The sequence below is a fragment of the Sebastes umbrosus genome, chromosome 8 (genome assembly GCF_015220745.1).
Source record: "Sebastes umbrosus isolate fSebUmb1 chromosome 8, fSebUmb1.pri, whole genome shotgun sequence".
Classification (NCBI taxonomy): Eukaryota; Metazoa; Chordata; class Actinopteri; order Perciformes; family Sebastidae; genus Sebastes; species Sebastes umbrosus.
In genome coordinates this window covers 31296032-31316024 of record NC_051276.1, presented here as the reverse complement: position 1 = coordinate 31316024, position 19993 = coordinate 31296032, and the positions used below count along the sequence as shown (strand labels likewise).

Below are 19993 nucleotides of genomic sequence, written 5' to 3'. Positions count from 1 at the left end.
CACAGCACTGTAATAAGCCCGTCCAATCATTTAATTCGGCCCTGCCATTAATCAGTTAGTTGATCAACAAAAAATTAATCGCCAACTATTTTAATAATCGTCATTTTATAGATAAAAAAATGGCAGAAATTCACGGATTCCAGCTTCTCAAATATGAATATTTGCTGGTTTATAAGTCTTCTTTGATATTGAACTAAATATGTTTGGGTTGTTTTTTTTTCTTTGGGACTGCTGCTTCAGCAAAATAATTTGATTATGTTAACATCTGAAGTGAGTAAACAAATAATTGATTAACTGATAAAATAATTGACAGAATAATTGGTAATGAACATAATTATTACTTGTATACTTTGATGCTTAAAGGGACTGTTTGTAACTTTCAGAATTGCTTGTTAACAGCGACACCTGTGGCCGTTAAGTCAACGAAAGTCAGCGTCGGGCTCGCGCTTGCTTGCTCTAAATAGACTTGAACGAACTGAACTGACACACGTCAGCTAAAACCACAATATCACTCTATATTTCACCTGCTCTATATTTCACCTGCTTGGCAGCAATGTTAGCTGACCAGACGAAGGTCTCTCCATGAATCACTACTGATCCTAGTGTTGGCTTTTCCTGCTTCAGCAAAAGCAAGTCGGTGCCCAACCCGGTACATTTATACGCTTAAAAAGTTACAAACAGTCCCTTTAAAACAAAATTACAATGAATTTAATGAACTTACTGTCACACATGGGGATTTTCAAAACCATATAGATATTGTATATTTGTGACATCATAAATGGACAGAAGTCCTAATGGCTTGTTTCAAACGCACAATTTCTGAAAACTGTGTGTATTTCTCCGTATTTTGGTGTGTATTTCTCCGTATATTGAGCATTTTTTATATTTTAACAGTATTTATAAAGCACTTAAACCTGCTTTATAATATAAAAGACATGAAAATCTCACTTTTTTTACAAAATGGGACCTTTAAGCCAGCTGCCCGTTTTAAATGGACATGTCCATTCGCCCGTTGGAAATACTTTTTATATCAAACCGTTAAGTATTTCCAACGGGCGAATTTGTTTAAGAAACTGTAACACTCCAGGCAGCCATGTTGGATCCTGTATGGAATGGTGTTCGGTGGGTCCGCCCGTCCTGACCGTTGAGCCGTAATGGCGTCAGTGGCGCAGCCGTTGGTGATGAAAATCATCAGGGACTGGACGAGGAGGGCGGAGCGGACTCTCTCACGGGGAACGGTTTCCGGGTTTCCCTTCCTGGGCTGGGACAGCGGCAAGAAGCTCCCCGTTGATTAACAATAAGTCAAAGTTACACTCAGGTAAGGCATTACTTAGTTGTTTGTTGTTTGTTTGTTTTACTGTTTGAATGAGACGGAGGAAGAAGGAGGAAGAAGACTCACCGGAGTGACGGTTGAAGTCTTGAGCTGGCAACATGACACCAACCGCCGTAACAACTGTTTCTAACTAAAGTCTGATAAACGTTGTCAAAGTTTCAGAGCTGTGTTACCCTCAAAACTCGGTTTATAAAGCGAGTTTTTAAAGGATAAGTATTTAAGTTTACTTTATCACAGTTTAAGGAGTATTTAAGTGCGTAGGTATAGATTATAAAGTCATTGTCCCAGTTGATGTTTGGTAAACTCAGACTGGGTGTGGTGGACATCCAAATGTTTCAGACAGACACACACACAGAGAGAGAGAGAGAGAGAGAGGCCTTCACACACGTTTCAATCTCCCTCATCCACTGACTGAAGCACTGATTTATACATTATTTCACATAAATGTCCAAGTAAATATTTCCTCCTCTTCAAATGTTCACAACAATGATGATAGCCCTTTTATTTTGAGTGCTTTTGACCTCCTTTACTGTCCCTTTGTCCCAGTTCATACTTGATAACTACAGGGAAACTACTCTTCAGTGCGCTTTCATATTCCTAAATCAGTACCATATAAAAAATCAGCATCAGACGTGCCATTCTAATCATCGACTTCCACAAATTTCCTGTAAATCCCTCTTATTTAAAGGGACTGTTTGTAAGAATCAGAAATGCTTGTTAACAGCGACACCTGTGGCCGTTAACTCAACGAAAGTCAGCGTCGGGCTCGCGCTTGTGCTCGCTCTACATAGACGTGAACGAGCATCGCTCAAAACAGTGAGGTGACACATGTCATTTAAAACCACAAAATCACTCTATATTTCACCTGCTTGGCAGTAATGTTAGCTAACCAGACGAAGGTCTCGCCATGAATCACTGCTGATCCTAGTGTTGGCTTTTCCTGCCTCAGCCTCCCGACCGCGGTCGGAGGGAACAGGGAAGACACTGGCACCCGGTCGGAGATGATAACGTTTCTCGCTGCGGAGCCCCGTCACTTCACAAGACACGGGAAACCTTAAGTACAAGTACCTCAAAATTGTACTTAAAGGTCCCATATTGTAAAAAGTGAGATTTTTATGTCTTTTATATTATAAAGCAGGTTTAAGTGCTTTATAAATACTGTTAAACTATCAAAATGCTCAATATACGGAGAAACACACACAGTCCGTATTCAGAAATTGTGCGTTTGAAACAAGCCATCAGGATTTCTGTCCATTGGTGATGTCACAAATATCCAATATTTAGACCATTACACGGTTTTAAACATAAACATTCTAAATGTGTCCCAGTTTATTTCCTGCTGCAGTGTATGTGAATGACATCAGCTGACAGGAAGTAAACATGGACCCAAACTGTTGCCTAGCAACGCAATTCCGTTGAAATGCACTAAAACGGAGCGTTTCAAACAGAGGGTAAATAAAGGTATATTCAGGCAGACAGTATGAGGAAAATTAAGTTTTTTTTTTAACATTATAGCGTATAAACATGTTCTAGTAGAAACACAAAATACAAGTATGAACCTGAAAATATGCATGATATGGGACCTTTAAATCATAAACTTCTAGGGACTTTTACTTTGGAAAATATCTAAATTGATAAAGTGAAAATGTTTGATTTTCAGCATGTATGTAGTAAGAGATGTCCTGAAGTCAAATATATAAGTCATTGTCAGGCATTATTAATTTGTATTATATTCAGCCCTTTTATTTTGAAAACACTCAGTGCTTTTGACCTCCTTTACTGTCCCTTTGTCCCAGTTTATTCTTAATAACTACAGGGAAACTACACTCCAGTGGGCCTTCATATTCCTAAATCAGTACCATATAAAAATCAGCATTAGACGTGCCATTCAAAGCATCGACTTCCACAAAATTTCCTGTAAATCCCTCTTGTTTAACATTCCTGAACTCTGAAATCGCTTTCTAACATCTGATTTATCCTTGACCTTTTGATTGTAAAGGCACATTTTTTTCCAAATAAATTCAGTGTTTAGACAACTATACAATAACAGCGGGAAACAATAACATATTCGCATTATGTGTCTGACTAAGATGTGGCTGAGGGCCACTATTGAAGAATTATCATCCATCTTTGCTTGTGTTTTTGGCCCAGTGAAAACATGCATATTTCACTTCCTGTCTTGCGTAATGGTGAACACTATGGGTATGATGGCAGTCTGTGAGAGCTGTAATCTCGGGCTGGCAGCTGCCTTTTAATTCAGAAACATTTTAGCTTTTTACCCAGCTGGACACAGATCAGTTTTCTATCAGACGCACAACATCTCTTAGTACTGAAAGATGTCTCAGGCCTCGGAAACAGCACCTTCACCGCTCTCTGACCTTTCCCCTTCCTGCGACCTTATCTCACAATCGCTGGCCGGCACAGGAGCGTCAGGGAAGACATCTGTCTGAAACTATAAACTACAAGGGCATGTTTCCTCCCCTTTTACACTGTGGTGTGAATGGAAAAACAAAGCTTGATTCACATTGACAGACCCAAGTGGACCTGAACTATTGTGGCAGAGATTTGAATGATGGTGTTACACAGCAGGACACCTTTGTTCACTAGAAACACCGGGTGAAGAAACGCACGTTCGAAATAACTTTGATCCCTACAAGTACCAGATTTATTGTGATAACATTGTCATATTTGACATTTGACTTACTTTACTGTATGCTGTCAGCAGGGCTGGACAATATATTGATATTATATCGTTATTGTGATATGAAACTAGATATAATCTTAGATTTTGTATATCGTATTATCGTTATATGTTGTATTACAAGTGTTGTCTTTTCCTGGATTTAAAGAGTGCACTACAGTAAAGTGATGTAATGTTCTGAACTTACCAGATTGTTCTAGGTGTTCCCATTATTTGCCTTTACCCACTTAGTCATATCAAAAATCTCTTTGTCTAAATATTTTGTGAAAGCAATATCGATATCGAGGTATTTGGTCAAAAATATTGTGATATTTAATTTTCTCCATATTGCCCAGCCCTAGCTGTCAGTCAAGTAAATATGTTTATTTTCACTAAATGCAGGCGTAGTGAAGCTGTGATGACCTCAATTTAGGGCTGCAACTAACACTTATTTTCGTAATTGAATAATCTGTCATAACAATTTATATTGTGAAATTGTTCTTTATCTGGAATTTCAACTGAGAAACCATTTATAGATCAAATAACTGGATAAGGAGTGTCTGATTCTGGCAAAATACCAGAAAAATCAAAGTAGATCATCACATTGATGCAGAAATTCTGTAAATCCAAAAGTGCTGTGAAGCAGCGATTTTGCTCATTGATCTTCAACATTGCCCATAATGTTGATATTAAAGAGATCTACCAAGGTATTAACATTATGTAAGGCTGCAACTAACGATTTATTTTCATTGTCGATTATTTTCTCGATTAATTGATTTTTTGTTTGGTCTATAAAATGTCAGAAAATGGTGAAAAATATCGATCAGTGTTTCCCAAAGCTCAAGATGATGTCCTCCAAAAGATATTCAGTTTACTGTCATAGGGGAGTAAAGACACCAGGAAATATTCACATTTAAGAAGCTGGAATCAGAGAAATTAGATCTTTTTTTTTTTCTTAAAAAATTACTCAAACCGATTAATTGATTATCAAAATAGTTGGCGATTAATTTAATAGATTAATTTAATAGATTAATTTGTGTAGCTCTAACATTATGGCAAAAACCTTTGTCTCACATTACTGTCTTATTGCCCAACCCTAATATGTCATTTATTTTTTAGATCAATCATTTCGTATCATAAATTAACACCAAAAAAATTGAAAATATGTTCATCATAAGGATATTTACCATGATGATTACCATGAAGACGGAGAAGAGTAGTACTTCCTGACATTAAAGGAACTAGAACTATTAATTGTTGGCGTTTAATTTTTTGTTGGTTGATGATTTCTTACATAATATAATATATGAGGAATTAGTACAAGTTATAATCAAGTAAAGAGACTTGTGTTGTGATTCAACACCTGTTATTCAATCTGTCATTCATTTGCAATATTCTCACATTCAAATGCCCATTAACCAAACATAATTATACAGATTCCATGGCCACAAACAAGCATGAAAATGAAACAATTTTATGACGTGCACCTTTAACCGCATCGCAGTGTTGAGGCACGGTCACAAAATCAACATCCGGCTCCTGTTCACTTCCCTTCTATGTAAGCGAAGAGGTGAAAAGACATTTGCTTCCGGTGGTGAAGCAAATTTGCATCTTTTCATTTGAAATACAGTTCAACTTTGGTGAACTTTTAGGCAAATATCGCCTCGCAGATGTTTGATCGTGCCCTTAGTTTCACAATTAATCACCAATAACAAGCTTTTTTCCCACCTAAACTTCATTGTACCGTACAGCAGCTGTGTGAGTAGCACAGTGTTAGGATAACATTTGTTGCCGTATAACTCCCACTTGTTTTGAGTCATTTCCTCTCCCGTCCCCATCATCATAAACGGTCCATCCTGTGCTTTAAACTCTGTTATGAACAGGCCTGCTGGTTTCCGCGTAGTTGAAAGCCTTTTTAAATCCGCTTATTGTGGCTTTTTTCCCTCTCTGAGCTCATATTATAAAGTGTTTCTATAACCACGGTTTAAAAAGCAGTATCATATCTTTATTACTGTTGCCCACCACTGCTACCTTTGGTCCCCAAGGGCTCCTTAATTACAGTCAAGCCCCCCTGTTAATGTGTGTTTACACGTTGTGTGTCACTTTATTATGCTCGGTAGGGTCCCTGTTGCTGTGATCAGCCGCCAGTAAATTACCATTTTTGTTGTTGTGCCACTGAGTTCACTAAATCTCCACGGTGTGAAATTATTGTTTCAGTGTTTCCAATGAGAGCAGAAAGGCTTTAATCCACGGAGAGCGGGTGTATGGACCCTTGACACCGCCTGTCAGGAAGGTGAATAGTTGTACCAGCACCGCTGCCCCTTCATGGCTTCACTCCAACCAATAAATCAACTGTAAATGCATTACATGCCAAGAACTTTGGCTTTACTAAGGTGGCATTTTTCCCTCTTGGCCCAAACAGTTTAATCTCCCCCACGTCTGGCCCGTTGATAGCGGTGTGTATGTGAGTGTAAGCAGCTCAGCGGCCCGGCCGATTAAATGGCCATTATTAAGAGAGTATTATTGAAGTGTGCCTCCTGCCTGTCTGTCCTGTAGTGTTGTCTTTGTGATATTACAACTGGGATATTGGAACGGTTTAATTAATCTGCTGCCGGACTAATGCTGGTTCCCACAGAGCCTGTGGTGGAATAACACTGGGATACACATGGTTACGCCTGTGTGGGCCACTACATTAAATTAGATGGTCATTAACAATGAAAGCACATTTATTATGGTCTTTGTTGTGTTTTTTGAGCTGAAGCTAATGATTAAGCCACACTAGTGTTGTGGCTCTCGGGAGGGTCGGTCCATCACTTCTCTCCAAGCCTGACTTGTTCTTTAGCGCCACCATGAGGTTGACATTTTTATTTTTTAGTGAAGTGACTCAACAACTATTGGATGGATTGCCATGAGATGTGATAGAGGCTCCCCAGAAGATGTATCCTAATGACTTTGGTGATCCGCTGACTTGCTCTCACACCACCAGCACGAGGTTGAAATTTGTGGTTTTAAGAGAAACTAATGACATGCCCCTTCAGGACGTGCCCATCCGGGACATGCCCGTTCGGGACATGGGCTATCATGTGGCCGTACGGAGCTGTCTGATTGCTTGCCCCCGGAAGTCCTGCTTGCTGCGTTGTCGAGAACCGCACATCGCTGACGTTATATCCAGCATCCAGTAGCAATAGTGAACTGCAGTCCATGAGCCGCTGCCTGTAAGGCCAGCAGAGGACGACATGCTCGACTCACACTACATGTCCAGACGAAAAATAGGCTATGCCACTGCTGAATCCCGTTTCATTTTAGAACTAGATCGAGCCGGACGCTTCACGCCGGATGGGCTCACAGATGGAGACAGACAGATTCCTCGCTTTATGTTTTTTGATAACTTTGGTGATGCCCTGACTTTTCATTCAGCTCCATCATCAATACAAAATTGTGGTGAAAGATGGTGAACATAGTAAACAATTAATCATTTGGTCCATGAAATGTCCATCACACTTTACCAGAGCCCAACACATTCAAATGTCTTGTTTTGACCTTCCAACCGTCCCGAGCCCCATTTGAGAAGCTAGCTTAGAACCACTACATTATTGATCTTTTTGCTTTAAAAATTACTTTAACGATTCAAAAAGTATTTTATTATATTGAGGAACAACTAATCGATTAATTGACTACTTATTTCAACTGAGATTAAATAAGTGTCATAATACTATTTTGCAATTTTTATAACATTTATGTTGTGTGCACAATCTTAATGTGTGCTTATTTTCCCCCTTTTTTTAATTCAAAATGTTTTACGGCTTCATAGCCTGTCCGTTTAACTGGGTTAACCTTTTGACCTTAGGGCCCTAACCTGGCACCACTCCACCCTATATTATTGGTGTCTCCCCGTGCTGTCCTGACATGCGCTCGGACCTGAGTGTGGTCAGGGGTGAGGCACGTGTTCTCCCTTCTCCCCAAGCTGAGCTGCCCTTTATAGGAAAAGGCTTCAGGAACCAGAGGGATAAACAGCCATTGTTCTCCCTGCGGGCTCGCTGAAACCACCCTGTCAGAATGAGAGATCTCTGCCCACTTTCTTGTAGACATAGGGGGCCCCCCAACTACCACCTAATAGATTTAACAGTGTGAAATGGTTCCCCAAGTGTCCACAACTGTGCGTTTGTCACATGCCAACGGAAAAAAGGTCATTCCAGATTCCCATGCCACCTCTTTTGCCCCCGACCAACATTACATAATCAGTGTGCATCTCCGTTTGGCAGCGCACGGCAGCCTGCCTCTTTCTAATGCTTATCACACTCCACCTGTCAAGGGCCAGTGTTTTGGTGATAAAATGGAGCCTGTTCTTCCTGCTCAGTCATTATGTAGCTAATTTATCAAGGGGGCTTGTTGCTCTGTCGTCTGCTCAGGGTCATCCAGTGGGGCAGGAGCTTGGCGTATATTAGACAGTTTAATGGGAGTCTGGGAACACACTGGTTGCCAACAGCTCTTAATCTCTGCTCCTTCCGTGTGATAGTGTTAGAGAACAGTGTAGTCGTCAGCCTGAATGAACGTCTCAATGTGGACTCAGTGTGCAGAGATGTTATGATTTACATAAATATCCTGAGGGGGAGTTGTGTTTTACGATTCCTGCTTGAGATAAACGAGCCACATGAAGATGATACTAATGAAGATTTGTGATGTAAAGATAACTGTTGGTCTTTATTGCCTGTCTGTCTGATTGCTATCTTATAGCTTATGGGTATGCATGTCTTGCAAAGTCTAATTTAGGGTGGACAATATAACAATATATACTGTGCCAAGAGTAGGGCTGTACGATAGGAGGAAAATATGCGATTACATTGTTGAATATCGATAAATAACCAGATATTAAAGTGTACTCAGTTCTACCTTTCAGTATTCTGCTAAAATACAACAAATTGCTCTAAAGGAAATGATCCATTCTTTTATTGAACGAATTGAACATTGAAATCCACCAATAAAAAACACTGATCGTTACATTTTTAAGTGCAGTTTTCTACTGATGCTCTCTTTCAACTAACTCATAAAAATCCCTTAGTGCAATATGGCAGTCTTGTATTGTATATCTCTAACCAAGAGACAATATAAATTGGTCAAAAGTCAACCGAAATTTTGCTATAGCTTTTGCGCAGAACAGCTTTATGGCAATATATGATTTTTGTGATGGAGCACTGTGATTTGTGAGGTACTTTAATTTGCTGGATTTACCAAAAACTCTTACTACTGTTTGATTATTTTATCCATGACATGGTCTCAAAAGAAAATTACTGAATCTTGAAATATATATTAATAACATGATATCAAATAAAATATAAAATAACCCAACCCTGTACGGCGAGAAAGGATTTTATCAATATCAGCCACCCCTAATCTAATTTAGATAATTATACAAAGATATATTTCTAGCATTTTCTGATTAATCTCTGACTTTACAACCAATTCAAAGCAAAATCCTTATGGTAGCAATAACCCTTTAATACAATCTTTGTCTAAGAAGGACAATACAACATATCAGACTCAACAAATTTCTTATGTCAAACCTAAACAGATCTATTTACAGTAGATGTCTTTGTCTAGTTAACACTGTAAAAGTTGTTACCAGGAGAGTGTGTGAGCCACAGCAAGCAATAATATTTGAAAATCAAAAGAAAATGGCGTCAAACAGAACAAAGGAAGAAAAGCTAATCCTACCTTATATGACGCAACAATGGCGTTTGCACAAATTCAATAGCATTATTATTCATTTGGCAGGTCATTCTCTATGGACGAAAGCTGCAACCCTGACTTGACCTCATTTTATGGGTGCTTATAGTTTCTTCTCACGTGCTGTATGATTCTTCAAAATTTTATCAATAATTACTTTGGATAGATAAAACATCACTTAAAGAAGAAAAAAAACATGAGGATTGCATCACAATATGTGATTCTAAGGAATTGCTTTGTTTCTTGAGAAAATATAGTGAAATATTTTAATCAAGATGCCTGGAAGAAGTGTTTTCCTGCCAGCAGGGGGGAAGTTACTTGGAACTGTTTTTAATATGACTTATCTGATTTAATTCACCGGAATATCTCTCATTTTTTCCCACCAGCAGGCTCACTAGACATCCAGTAAACGGCAGCGATGTCTCAGTCTGGAGAGAAAGGGAAGGTAAGTAACAGGCTGAAATCTCCCCACATTATAGCTTTTAAACTGACTTATGACAGATTCAGTATTCAGGAGGGGTTTCTAATAAGGCCGTGGTGATTAAGGCTCATGGTACCTTTTAATCTCATGCACACACACTTGCACAGGCATCCAGAGAGGATATCCTGTTATAATGTGTAAGTGTTTCATGGCTAGGCTTTATTGCCTGTTGGAATTTCTATATTATATGAATCATCATCAATCGCACTCTTCTACACTCACTGGCACATTTACATACCTCATAAAATTATGAAAATGTTGGGCAGTGAAAGTAGTAAAATGTAGGAAATCATCCAACACTAAAATGACATAAATACTATCCCCTTTAATTTGAGTCAGTTCAATACTTCCTTATTAATTTCGGCTTCTTTTATTTAGTTTCTGACTCTTATTTTTAACAATTTGTGTTGTGTTTTTTTGCTCTACAGTTCCCAGAATCAGCAGGTTATGTAGGGTTTGCCAACCTCCCGAACCAAGTGCATCGAAAATCAGTGAAAAAAGGGTTTGAATTTACCCTCATGGTTGTAGGTGAGTTATCACTCTTTTCTTTTAAAGTAGAATATATATGATTTCTCTAGAGAATTGAGAGTTTTATTTTCCATTCTCTTTGTTTTTCAGGGGAGTCTGGTTTGGGCAAATCAACACTTATAAACAGCCTGTTTCTCACTGATCTCTACCCTGAACGCTACATCCCTGGTGCCGCAGGTATACACACTCATACACACCCATACACATACGCAAAGGTGCACACTGTAATAATAGAGAAATGTCTGCTGCAATGTCTCCCGCAGCGCATTATTTCAAAAGGAATGTTGGGAATGCCTTAGTCTCAAAATATGACCCTGCCCTTCTTATGACTTGACTTAGGTTGAGACTTGTTCTGGCTTGAAAACAATTATCCAGGCCCTCCCTGGTCTGGTGCAGATAAGAAAAAGCATAGCTCTTTTAGATGACAAACCCCATGATTTAATTTTTTAAGGTGTATCCACCTTCTTGAAGCCTGCGGTCATGGCAGCTGTGTAAGCATGCAGCTCAGGCAGGAACTTGGGATGTTAATGTTCCACTTGGGTACCGAGGTGTCTGCTCCGTTGTGCCGCCCATCAATTATTCCTGTGCTTCCGCTCCACAGAGAAGATTGAGAGGACGGTGCAGATTGAGGCGTCAACTGTGGAGATCGAGGAGAGAGGAGTGAAGCTCCGCCTCACCGTGGTCGACACCCCTGGATATGGCGACGCCATCAACAGCCAGGACTGGTGTGTTTATGTGTCGTGGAGGAGTAGGGAGCGATAACAACTTGGGACATGTTTCCTGTCCAGCGTGCTCTCTCATCCTTCCCTCCTGTCCTCATCTACTCCCCTTCTCAAGTTTCATCCCAAACTCCCACTCCCTGTTTCTTACCTCTCCTCCCTCTGCATTCCCTATGTTTAGATCCTTCAACCGTGTGTGTGTGTGTGTGTGTGTGTGTGTGTGTGTGTGTGCCATCCTCATGTCAGTGATGTCAATGTAGCTTCTGTCCAAGATCTATTTCTTGTTGATTGTCCTGGCATAGCTGGACCTTTACTCTCCTGGACACACATACTCTTCTACAAAGGCTACCAAAAAGGACACAACTGCAAAAGAGATGAAATAATAAAGTGGGCATGTCTGTAAAGGGGAGACTCGTGGGTACCCATAGAACCTATTTTCATTCACATATCTGGAGGTCAGAGGTCAAGGGACCCCTTTGAAAATGGACATGACAGTTTTTCCTCGCTAAAATTTAGCTCAAGTTTGCAGCGTTATTTAACTTCCTTCACGACAAGCTAGTATGACACCAATTGATTCCTTAGGTTTTTTTTCTAGTTTCATATGATACCAGCATCTTCTATAACCTCCGAAAGATCAAATTTAAAGAACTATAGAGAGCCTTAGTAGCCAAATGGTTACAGCACATGCCATAAATTGAACGTCACAGGTTCAATTCCGGCCTAGGGACCTTTTGTTGCATGTCATTCCCCTCTCTCTCTCCCTCCGTTTCCTGTCTGCCTCTGTCCTGTCATCTGTCTAATAAAGGAAAAAAATGGCAAAAACTTTATCAAAAAAAATAATTAAAGAACTATTTTGGTGTTTTTGCTGCTAAACATCAAAACAAGACAAATATAATAAAGACTATATCCTTCTACAAGTTCATTTTCATACTGCACTGTCTGCCTAGAAGATAATTTAATGCATTCATCAGTTAAACTCACGTCTCAATCACGCCAGCAAATCAGTCATAAATAGAAGGTGTGAAAATAGCATATACCCTGTTTTTTTCCTGTTCTAAAATGGTGAAAAGTGATAAGAAAATATCTCTCATAGATGATAAGCCTGTATAACAAGATGTCAACTTTTCTGAAACTATACAAAGCTGTAATTTTACTTTGACCAGCTAAATATTTTTAAAGTTTATCAAGCAGAGTTTGAAGGGTTTCTCAGCTCATAGAGCAACATAATACCCCTCTGAAATGAATCCACCCCTCCTATCACAAAACGTAGACACAGAATTGTACAACAACAGCGATGTTCCTCCTGACATATAAAACCTGAGTCAGTGTGGGAGTCCTAAACAGTATTTGGCTCACAGTTTCTCCTCGACAGTGAAGATCCTCCTAGACTTATTACTTCAAAATGACGTGTATGATTTCCTTTCCTTGAATGTCATTCTCAGTGTTGATGTTAAAATAGTGTTTACGTGGTTATTTGGTGTGATTAAGGAGGCTTACGTCTGTTTGTCTCTGATGTCAGCTTCAAGACCATCATCCAGTACATCGACAATCAGTTTGAGCGATACCTCCACGATGAGAGCGGCCTGAACCGAAGACACATAGTGGACAACAGGGTGCACTGCTGCTTCTACTTCATATCTCCGTTTGGACACGGGTAAAAAAACACACTCTTACACTCTCTAAAGTTGATGTTATCTCTACCTAGTTGTGGTTTACTCAGGTCTACTCCAGTACATTCAATACTACCTGAAAGAAGACTAAAAAGTATGTTTCCCCTTCTGAAACACGCCGTGAAGTTTTTTTGGCCTGATTTTGGTGTCACCTCTGATTTCTCTCTTCCCCCTCAAAACTGTCACCTCCTCTGTGTCCGCTATCCTCTGTTTCCCACTGTCCTAATAGTTTTATTGTCTTCTTTATAATCTTTTTCTTTGCTAGTCTGAAGCCTCTGGATGTGGAGTTTATGAAGGCCATCCACAGCAAAGTCAACATAGTCCCAGTCATTGCCAAGGCCGACACACTGACACTGAAGGAGAGGGATCGCCTGAAGAGGAGGGTAGGTTTGATGTCTACACACAATTTTGATCTATAGTTGTTCTATATAAAGTATATATATAATCATCTTTCCCCTAGATTTGATTCATGGTACAAGGAAAGCTGGAATGTCCAAGCACTTGTTGTCAGGATGTTGGGGAAGTTGGGGAGTGTGTGTTATGTGGTTGTTTTTGTCCCATCTACAGTTACATGGTATAGCCATTAGGAAGTGGATTAATGAATAATACACTAATAATAGCAAAATCCCTTATCCATCCTCATTGGCAGCCTGGTATGGAGAAAGCACACGTGTACTTCCCCGTGTAATTGCAGTGATTTCTTGGCGTACGTTTTATGTTCTTGATGATACCGTCAGCCAGATTGTTTAAAGGTAAAGGGAGGGATGACATAAGAGAGGAAACATCAGGAGGGACATACGCAGGGAAAGGGTGTTGTATATAATATAGAGGCAGCTGCACATCTCATCCATTCTCAACCCATCGCAGGTACTTCCTGTTGGAAGTGACCCAAGTGTCTGCCTGCCTGCACGCTCCTCAGCTTCCTGCTGTCCAGAGGGGGGAAAGACACATTAGTGCTGCAATACAACACACAGCGTGTTCAGCTGATAACCTCTACTCTGCTCCACTCACCTAACACCCACAACTTTTCAAGCAAAAATGCGAAACATTCTTTGGCTCCCGCTTCTCAAATATGAGGATTGGCTTGAATTTTCTCTGGTTCATATCATTATAAATGGAATATCTTTTGGGTGTTGTTGGCCAGACGTCACCATGGGCTCAGGGTCATTTTTCACTCTTTTCTGACATTTTTGAGGCAAAACAAATTGATCCTCAAAGTACAGAAGAAATTGAATAAATTACTGTAAGAAACAACCATCATAGCAAAAATGGTTGCTTATCCTCAAAACATTACTAGGTATGTATTTAATGTTATTATTATTATTATTATTATAGGAAAGTTAAAGTCAATTTGTATATTTTGTAAAAGGAAAAAAGACAGAGCACATGAGGAAATATGTGTCTGTCTTCTTCACAATGACTGACAGTGACTCTACCTCGCTGATAGTGTTACACTTAAAATTAGGACCCATGGCAAACATTTTATCTCTCTATTCTATTTTATCTATTTGAACTGCATAGGCTGCAACTGGATACATTGGTCTTTTTAAAAAGCACTAATTAAAACAGAAAACAATGATATGAAGTCATAAAGGACAAATTGATTGACAAAGTCATGAAAAATTGGAAATATAGAATAAAGTACCTGTGAGATATGATAAAAAAGTAGACCTCTGGGGTCTGCAGGGACCCCCAGTCGGTAGGATTAGGGTTAATTGAAAAAGTAATCATCAGACTAACTGATAATGGAAAATAATCATTAGTTGCAGTCCTAGTTCAGAAACCAACGCGGGCAGGTTGTTGTTGCAAATGACTTTTTTTTTCATTAGTGCTGTTAATTGGAAGTCAGCCTGTCTCCCCACTGGCCCTTCCGTGCCCAGACCTCCCACCTGCCTCTCATTCAGGTCTCGGAGCCGGTGGTCTGGCACGGTGTCAGACTGGGCAGAATCCAGCTCTGCTCTGTTCCCGTCAGCGGCCAGTCTGCTTTGTTTGAGGCTCCCACAGTCAGATTGCTTGAAATTGCTGATGCAGCATCTCGGGGAGACGGGGTCACAGTTTCAGGACACACACGGTCTCACGTGTGCTTCATGAGGACAATACAAGAACTCAGTAACTCCACTTGTTCTGTATTTTCGCTAGAATGTAAGTTGCTCTGGCATCAAAGGTGAAATCCTCCACTGCGTTGTCCTTAAGAGACCTGTCAGTTGAATTGTTGAGTTGTTTTGTGTTTTGACCTTCCGCAAACTTTCTGAATGTTGCTCTGGCACTTAAGATGAAAAAACTTGTTTCCTGCTGCCACCGACCCCCGCCCCAATCTACAGAATACCCCCAAGCGTGATCCAGCTGGCAGCGTGCAGTACTGTAGCTTAGCTGTGTTGATTACAGTTAGAGACATAACTCTTATTATTGTTCAAGTTTTGCTTTTCATTCAAATCACTGATAGACATCATTTACTGTACAAAGGTAGCCAATACCAGCGGAGCAGGAAATGATAAAAGTGGGGCAATGGAAATACTTTAACATTATCACTCTGATCTGACCTCTTTACTGCCAAACTATCCACAACACTATCTGTCTGTTTGTTCACATGCTCCACTAAGTGTACCCTTAACAGACATTTCCCGCTGTAGCTGTACACTAAGGAGCTGCGGAGTTCAACAAAATGGACAAACTCGCGCACATACAGTAGGCCCATATGCACGCTACCCAATTTCCAATTCACGCAATGAAGAAAATGTGTATTTTTTAACATAAACTGCATTTTTAAACATTAACTGACCCAAAAAAAGTTTGAATTTAGTTTGACTGTATCTGATGATGGTGAGTTCCTGGACATGCCATTATTTTCAGGAAGTACAGAGGGTTAATTGAGCTATCTGCTCCACATTTAGAAACGGCACCATGTGTCCCTAAAGAGGGCACATTATGTCTTGTTTGGGCACATTTTGGGCAAACACAACTTTTATCTTTATCTCAATTTGTAAAAATACTGGTAAGTGTGGCTGCAGTGGCGCTTGTGTGCAGTCTGATTGTTTTGTGGGGAATGCTGTCATTGTATTTCAGATCTACACAGTCGCCCTGATTTCAGTCAATAATACTGGCTGCATTTATATGAATTTAATTAATATGATTACTCCTGGCTATTTCATGGCAAGGTGATTAAGAGAGACATTTTTAATGCAGATAAACTCCTGCTGGAGAAACCTGAATATTTTACCATGAATATCCTCAAAGAGGTTTCTGAATGTTCTTGTTTTACATGCAAATATGTAAAACAGATACCAGGACAGGGAGCAACACATGCAGCAGAATACATCACTTCTCATAGCTGTGTTTCTTCCTCCCCAAAGATATTCAGTCAAAGCTACGAATGAAACTGTACAAAACTGTATTGGTCTTCTTGTTATTAAGTGAAACCATTGAATAAGTTGTTTTTCTTTTTTCTTTGCTTTTTTAATTGATTTTTAGGGATACAAAATAAAATAAAACTACATAAACAAAATTGACACCACATGAACACAAAGACCTTTCGAGCTTAAAAATGATGATAATAGTGATAATAAAAATTTAAAATACAAAAATTAAAATAATAATAATAATAATAATACACAAATAAAAATAAAATAGTAGTAATAATAATAAGTAGAAAATAAATATATACAAAATTGGATCAACATATAGTATACATCATAGGCAACTGGGAAGTAATGATTACACTAATATATTTCTAATGCTTATTTACACAAAATCAGGTCTTAAATTTAAATTAGTTGTTTTTCACTATGTGTAAGATTTAAACAAGTACACAGTACAAATTCTCTGATTATTAAAAAATGGCAGTGTCTTATCAATAAATAGGGTTCTTATGTCATTTTCACATAAAATATTTAAATAATTCTAAGGCTTTTACAAAACATGGGGTGTGGCATCTGATTATTCACTAATTTCAGACAATAGTAGCTATCAAAAATGCGCTCTTAGAGATTTATGACAGTAGACTGGTTTCTTGTGTGCTTGTAAACTTAGTCATTGTAAAAGGTAAGTGTCATAGTAAAGCTCATTCATCTCTTTAAGTGTCTCTCAGGAGAACAAATGTATTTGTCGGTTGGATCAGATTAGTTGAAGTGGCTCTTAGGTGTACGTGCCTGAGTCATTCCATACAGTCCAGTACAGTGTAGCGGGCCACCGGGCCTTCCTTTGAGGTCAGAGCGCAAGCAGCCAAGAAGCTGCCACAGAGCCGAGTGCTGGAGGATGATTGATAACCTCCAGCGTTTCTTTCACACTATTTATTAGTTTGTTTTTTTGCTGGGGACTTTCTCACCGTTCGGAGCCATTTGTCTCTCAGTAAATGGGACCCCCCGCCTCTCTCAAAGCTCGTCCACACGTTTCTCTTTTTATTAGGGGGAAACAGCTTGTACAGAACAATATACGTTTCCTGCAATGTGTCAAGACTGTTCCACTGACAAGACACAACCTGCTGCCCTGCACACCTCAAGCTCACGGACAAAGTTAACAAACCACCCATCATTCAGCTTTCATTCCCTGAGCTCTGCTCACCTCTCGCCCCGTCCTTCCTCTCCTGGCAGTGCCTCACTCAGCTGCCTCTTACTTTCTTCCTCTGTGTCTTTGTGTCCTCTTTTTTTTTTAATTTGCTCTAATGCCAATTTCCTTCACCGGGGTCGCTGTGGTCTCTAGCTCATAAGTTGCCCTGAGGAGGGTATATTGAGGGACTGATCCTCTCAGTCTGGGACCTTAAAGTCATATCCTGTGCAGGGCTTTAGTCTCAAACTGCTTCACTGGCTGCTTTCTTTTTAGAGGACCATACACAGCTGGTTTAGACCGGAATCCTGATGGAGGCAAAAACACACAAATGCCTACTTTTGTCCGAACTAGGCCTGAAACTAATGATTATTTTCATTGTCGATTAAACTGTTGATTATTTTCTTGATTAATCGATTAGTTGTTTAGATGATTGTCGTTGTTTTATCAGCCTCTTGTCGTTCCCCATCCAATCTCTGCTCACTGTCTCCTCATGCAGAACCCTCCCTCCCTCACGTTTGTCCCTTCAGCTGCCATATTTCACCCGGTCGAGGCACTGTCACAGTTTCCCCTTCATTGTCTGACTTGCTGTCTTCTCGCCCAGCCACTCCACATACTCCTGCTGTGTGAACCAGTTCTACGACCCCGCTGGGACACATTATCAGTGCAGGACAACTCGTACCGGCCACTATTGTCACCAGGTTGTCTTGAATAGCAATAACAGAAAGTGAAGTAGTTCTAACACAGAGGGTGAACTTCAGCAGCCAGATAGAGTTGAGCTAGAAAAAGAAATTATGACGCAGGTATAGTCAGCTGATCATTTTGCGTATGTTTGGAGCGTTATTTAACCTCCCTCGCGACAAGCTAGTATGACATGGTTGGTACCAATGGATTCCTTCGGTTATCTAGTTTCATATGATACCAGTATCTTCACTCTAGCTTTAAAACTGAGCCCTCTACAACCTAAAAATCGCAAGTTGAAATAATGCATTAAAGAAATTAGTGGCATATTATTTATTACTATAAGAAATCGTGTTATTATTGCGATAACTTTGACAGCCCTGGTAATTATGTGAGTTTGAACTCCGTTTTTAATATTCTTTCCTTGTACATGTCGAGGCCGGCGCCCCAGGAGTAAAGGTGGAGTGGTGATTACCTCACTGCTCCTGTAAGTATATGAGTCCCAGGTCAGCTTAGGCCTGGTCCTTTTTCCTGCCAGTGTTTCAAACACGCGGATATATTTATTTTCCTGCCCTCCAGCGGTCATTGTGCCGGGGCATGCTCCACGTCTCTGCAGATTTTAAAACAATAAATACGTGCTTTTTCCTCATTGAGCGAGCGGCTCTACTACACACTCTCATCTGTTCTCAAGTAAAGAAAATACAAGCCGAATACAGTGTGAAAACAGCAGGTTTCCTTGTCAGAAGGCCAGCCTGTAAAGATGGCTTCCGGACTTTGCTGTGCTGCTAATGAGTCATTTTTTTGCTCTCGAGTTTGCCGTTGAGACCCTTTTGATTACCAGACCAAGTCACAAAAGCCTGATGTGTGGTTGAAATGCTAAACTGGCACTGTCCCCCTTCAAATATCACGTAGATACAAGATTACATGAATAGCTCGATTGTTCCTCCCCATGCTCTTTGATCACAGGGAGAGGTGGGTGGTCTTAACTGTACTAATACTTAGCCCAGACAATAGGAGTGTGGGCGGGTGTGTGCGCGTGCGTGCGTGCAAGTGTGTTGATCACCATAACTCATATGATGCCTTCACGTTGCCATGGTTGTGGTGACTTCCTCTGTACTTTCCATCAGTGCCTCCTGTTAGAAATCCAGCTGTTCTCGCCCGGTCTGTTCCAGTCTGAACCGTCCACTTGGTCTCAGACTCTGACTGAATTTATCTGGAATGTAATTCTGTGCATGCATGCAAGTGTCTTTAATCCTGTGAACAGAAAGGTATTGTTTTCCCGGTACTGCTTCGTGTATGGGTACTTTTAGAAGGGGATGATATTTGAACATTCAGAGGGATTTGCTCTGTAGATGGTCTGATCATCATCCTTCGTCCGTGGTGATCCACCGGCCTCCTGGAGCTACAAAGCTCCAAACACGTAAACTCCTTTCCTGCTCCTGACGCCAGATTATACCAGTTCACAAAGTGAGGCAACAGTCAGCTATGTGTATCTGAAAGTGTGTGTGTGTGTTTGTGTAGGAGGCCAGTATGAGGTCTAAATCCCTCCGACCCCCTTAGATCAGGTATTGTCGGGGCTCCCTCACCCCCTCAGACTCCCTGCAGGCAGGAGAGAGCCGGTTAGTTGAAAGGCGTTTC

The 19993-nt window shown here is 40.2% G+C and overlaps 1 protein-coding gene across 4 annotated transcripts in view; it reads left to right on the top strand.

The window, feature by feature from the left end:
* The first annotated feature begins 1163 nt into the window (after window positions 1–1163).
* zgc:63587 (uncharacterized protein LOC393431 homolog) overlaps window positions 1164–19993 on the top strand; it is a 30710-nt gene continuing 11880 nt past the window's right edge. Inside the window, exons 1-7 of one of the 4 annotated variants that reach the window (XM_037778908.1) lie at window positions 1164–1318; window positions 10124–10182; window positions 10647–10746; window positions 10837–10923; window positions 11348–11471; window positions 12985–13119; window positions 13401–13518. In XM_037778908.1, the coding sequence (XP_037634836.1) occupies window positions 10156–10182; window positions 10647–10746; window positions 10837–10923; window positions 11348–11471; window positions 12985–13119; window positions 13401–13518 (591 nt within the window). In that variant the 5' untranslated portion in view covers window positions 1164–1318; window positions 10124–10155. Of the gene's footprint in view, window positions 1319–1344; window positions 1543–10123; window positions 10183–10646; window positions 10747–10836; window positions 10924–11347; window positions 11472–12984; window positions 13120–13400; window positions 13519–19993 lie in introns of those variants that run through there. The other 3 variants (XM_037778909.1, XM_037778913.1, XM_037778912.1) reach the window with 3 other exon arrangements.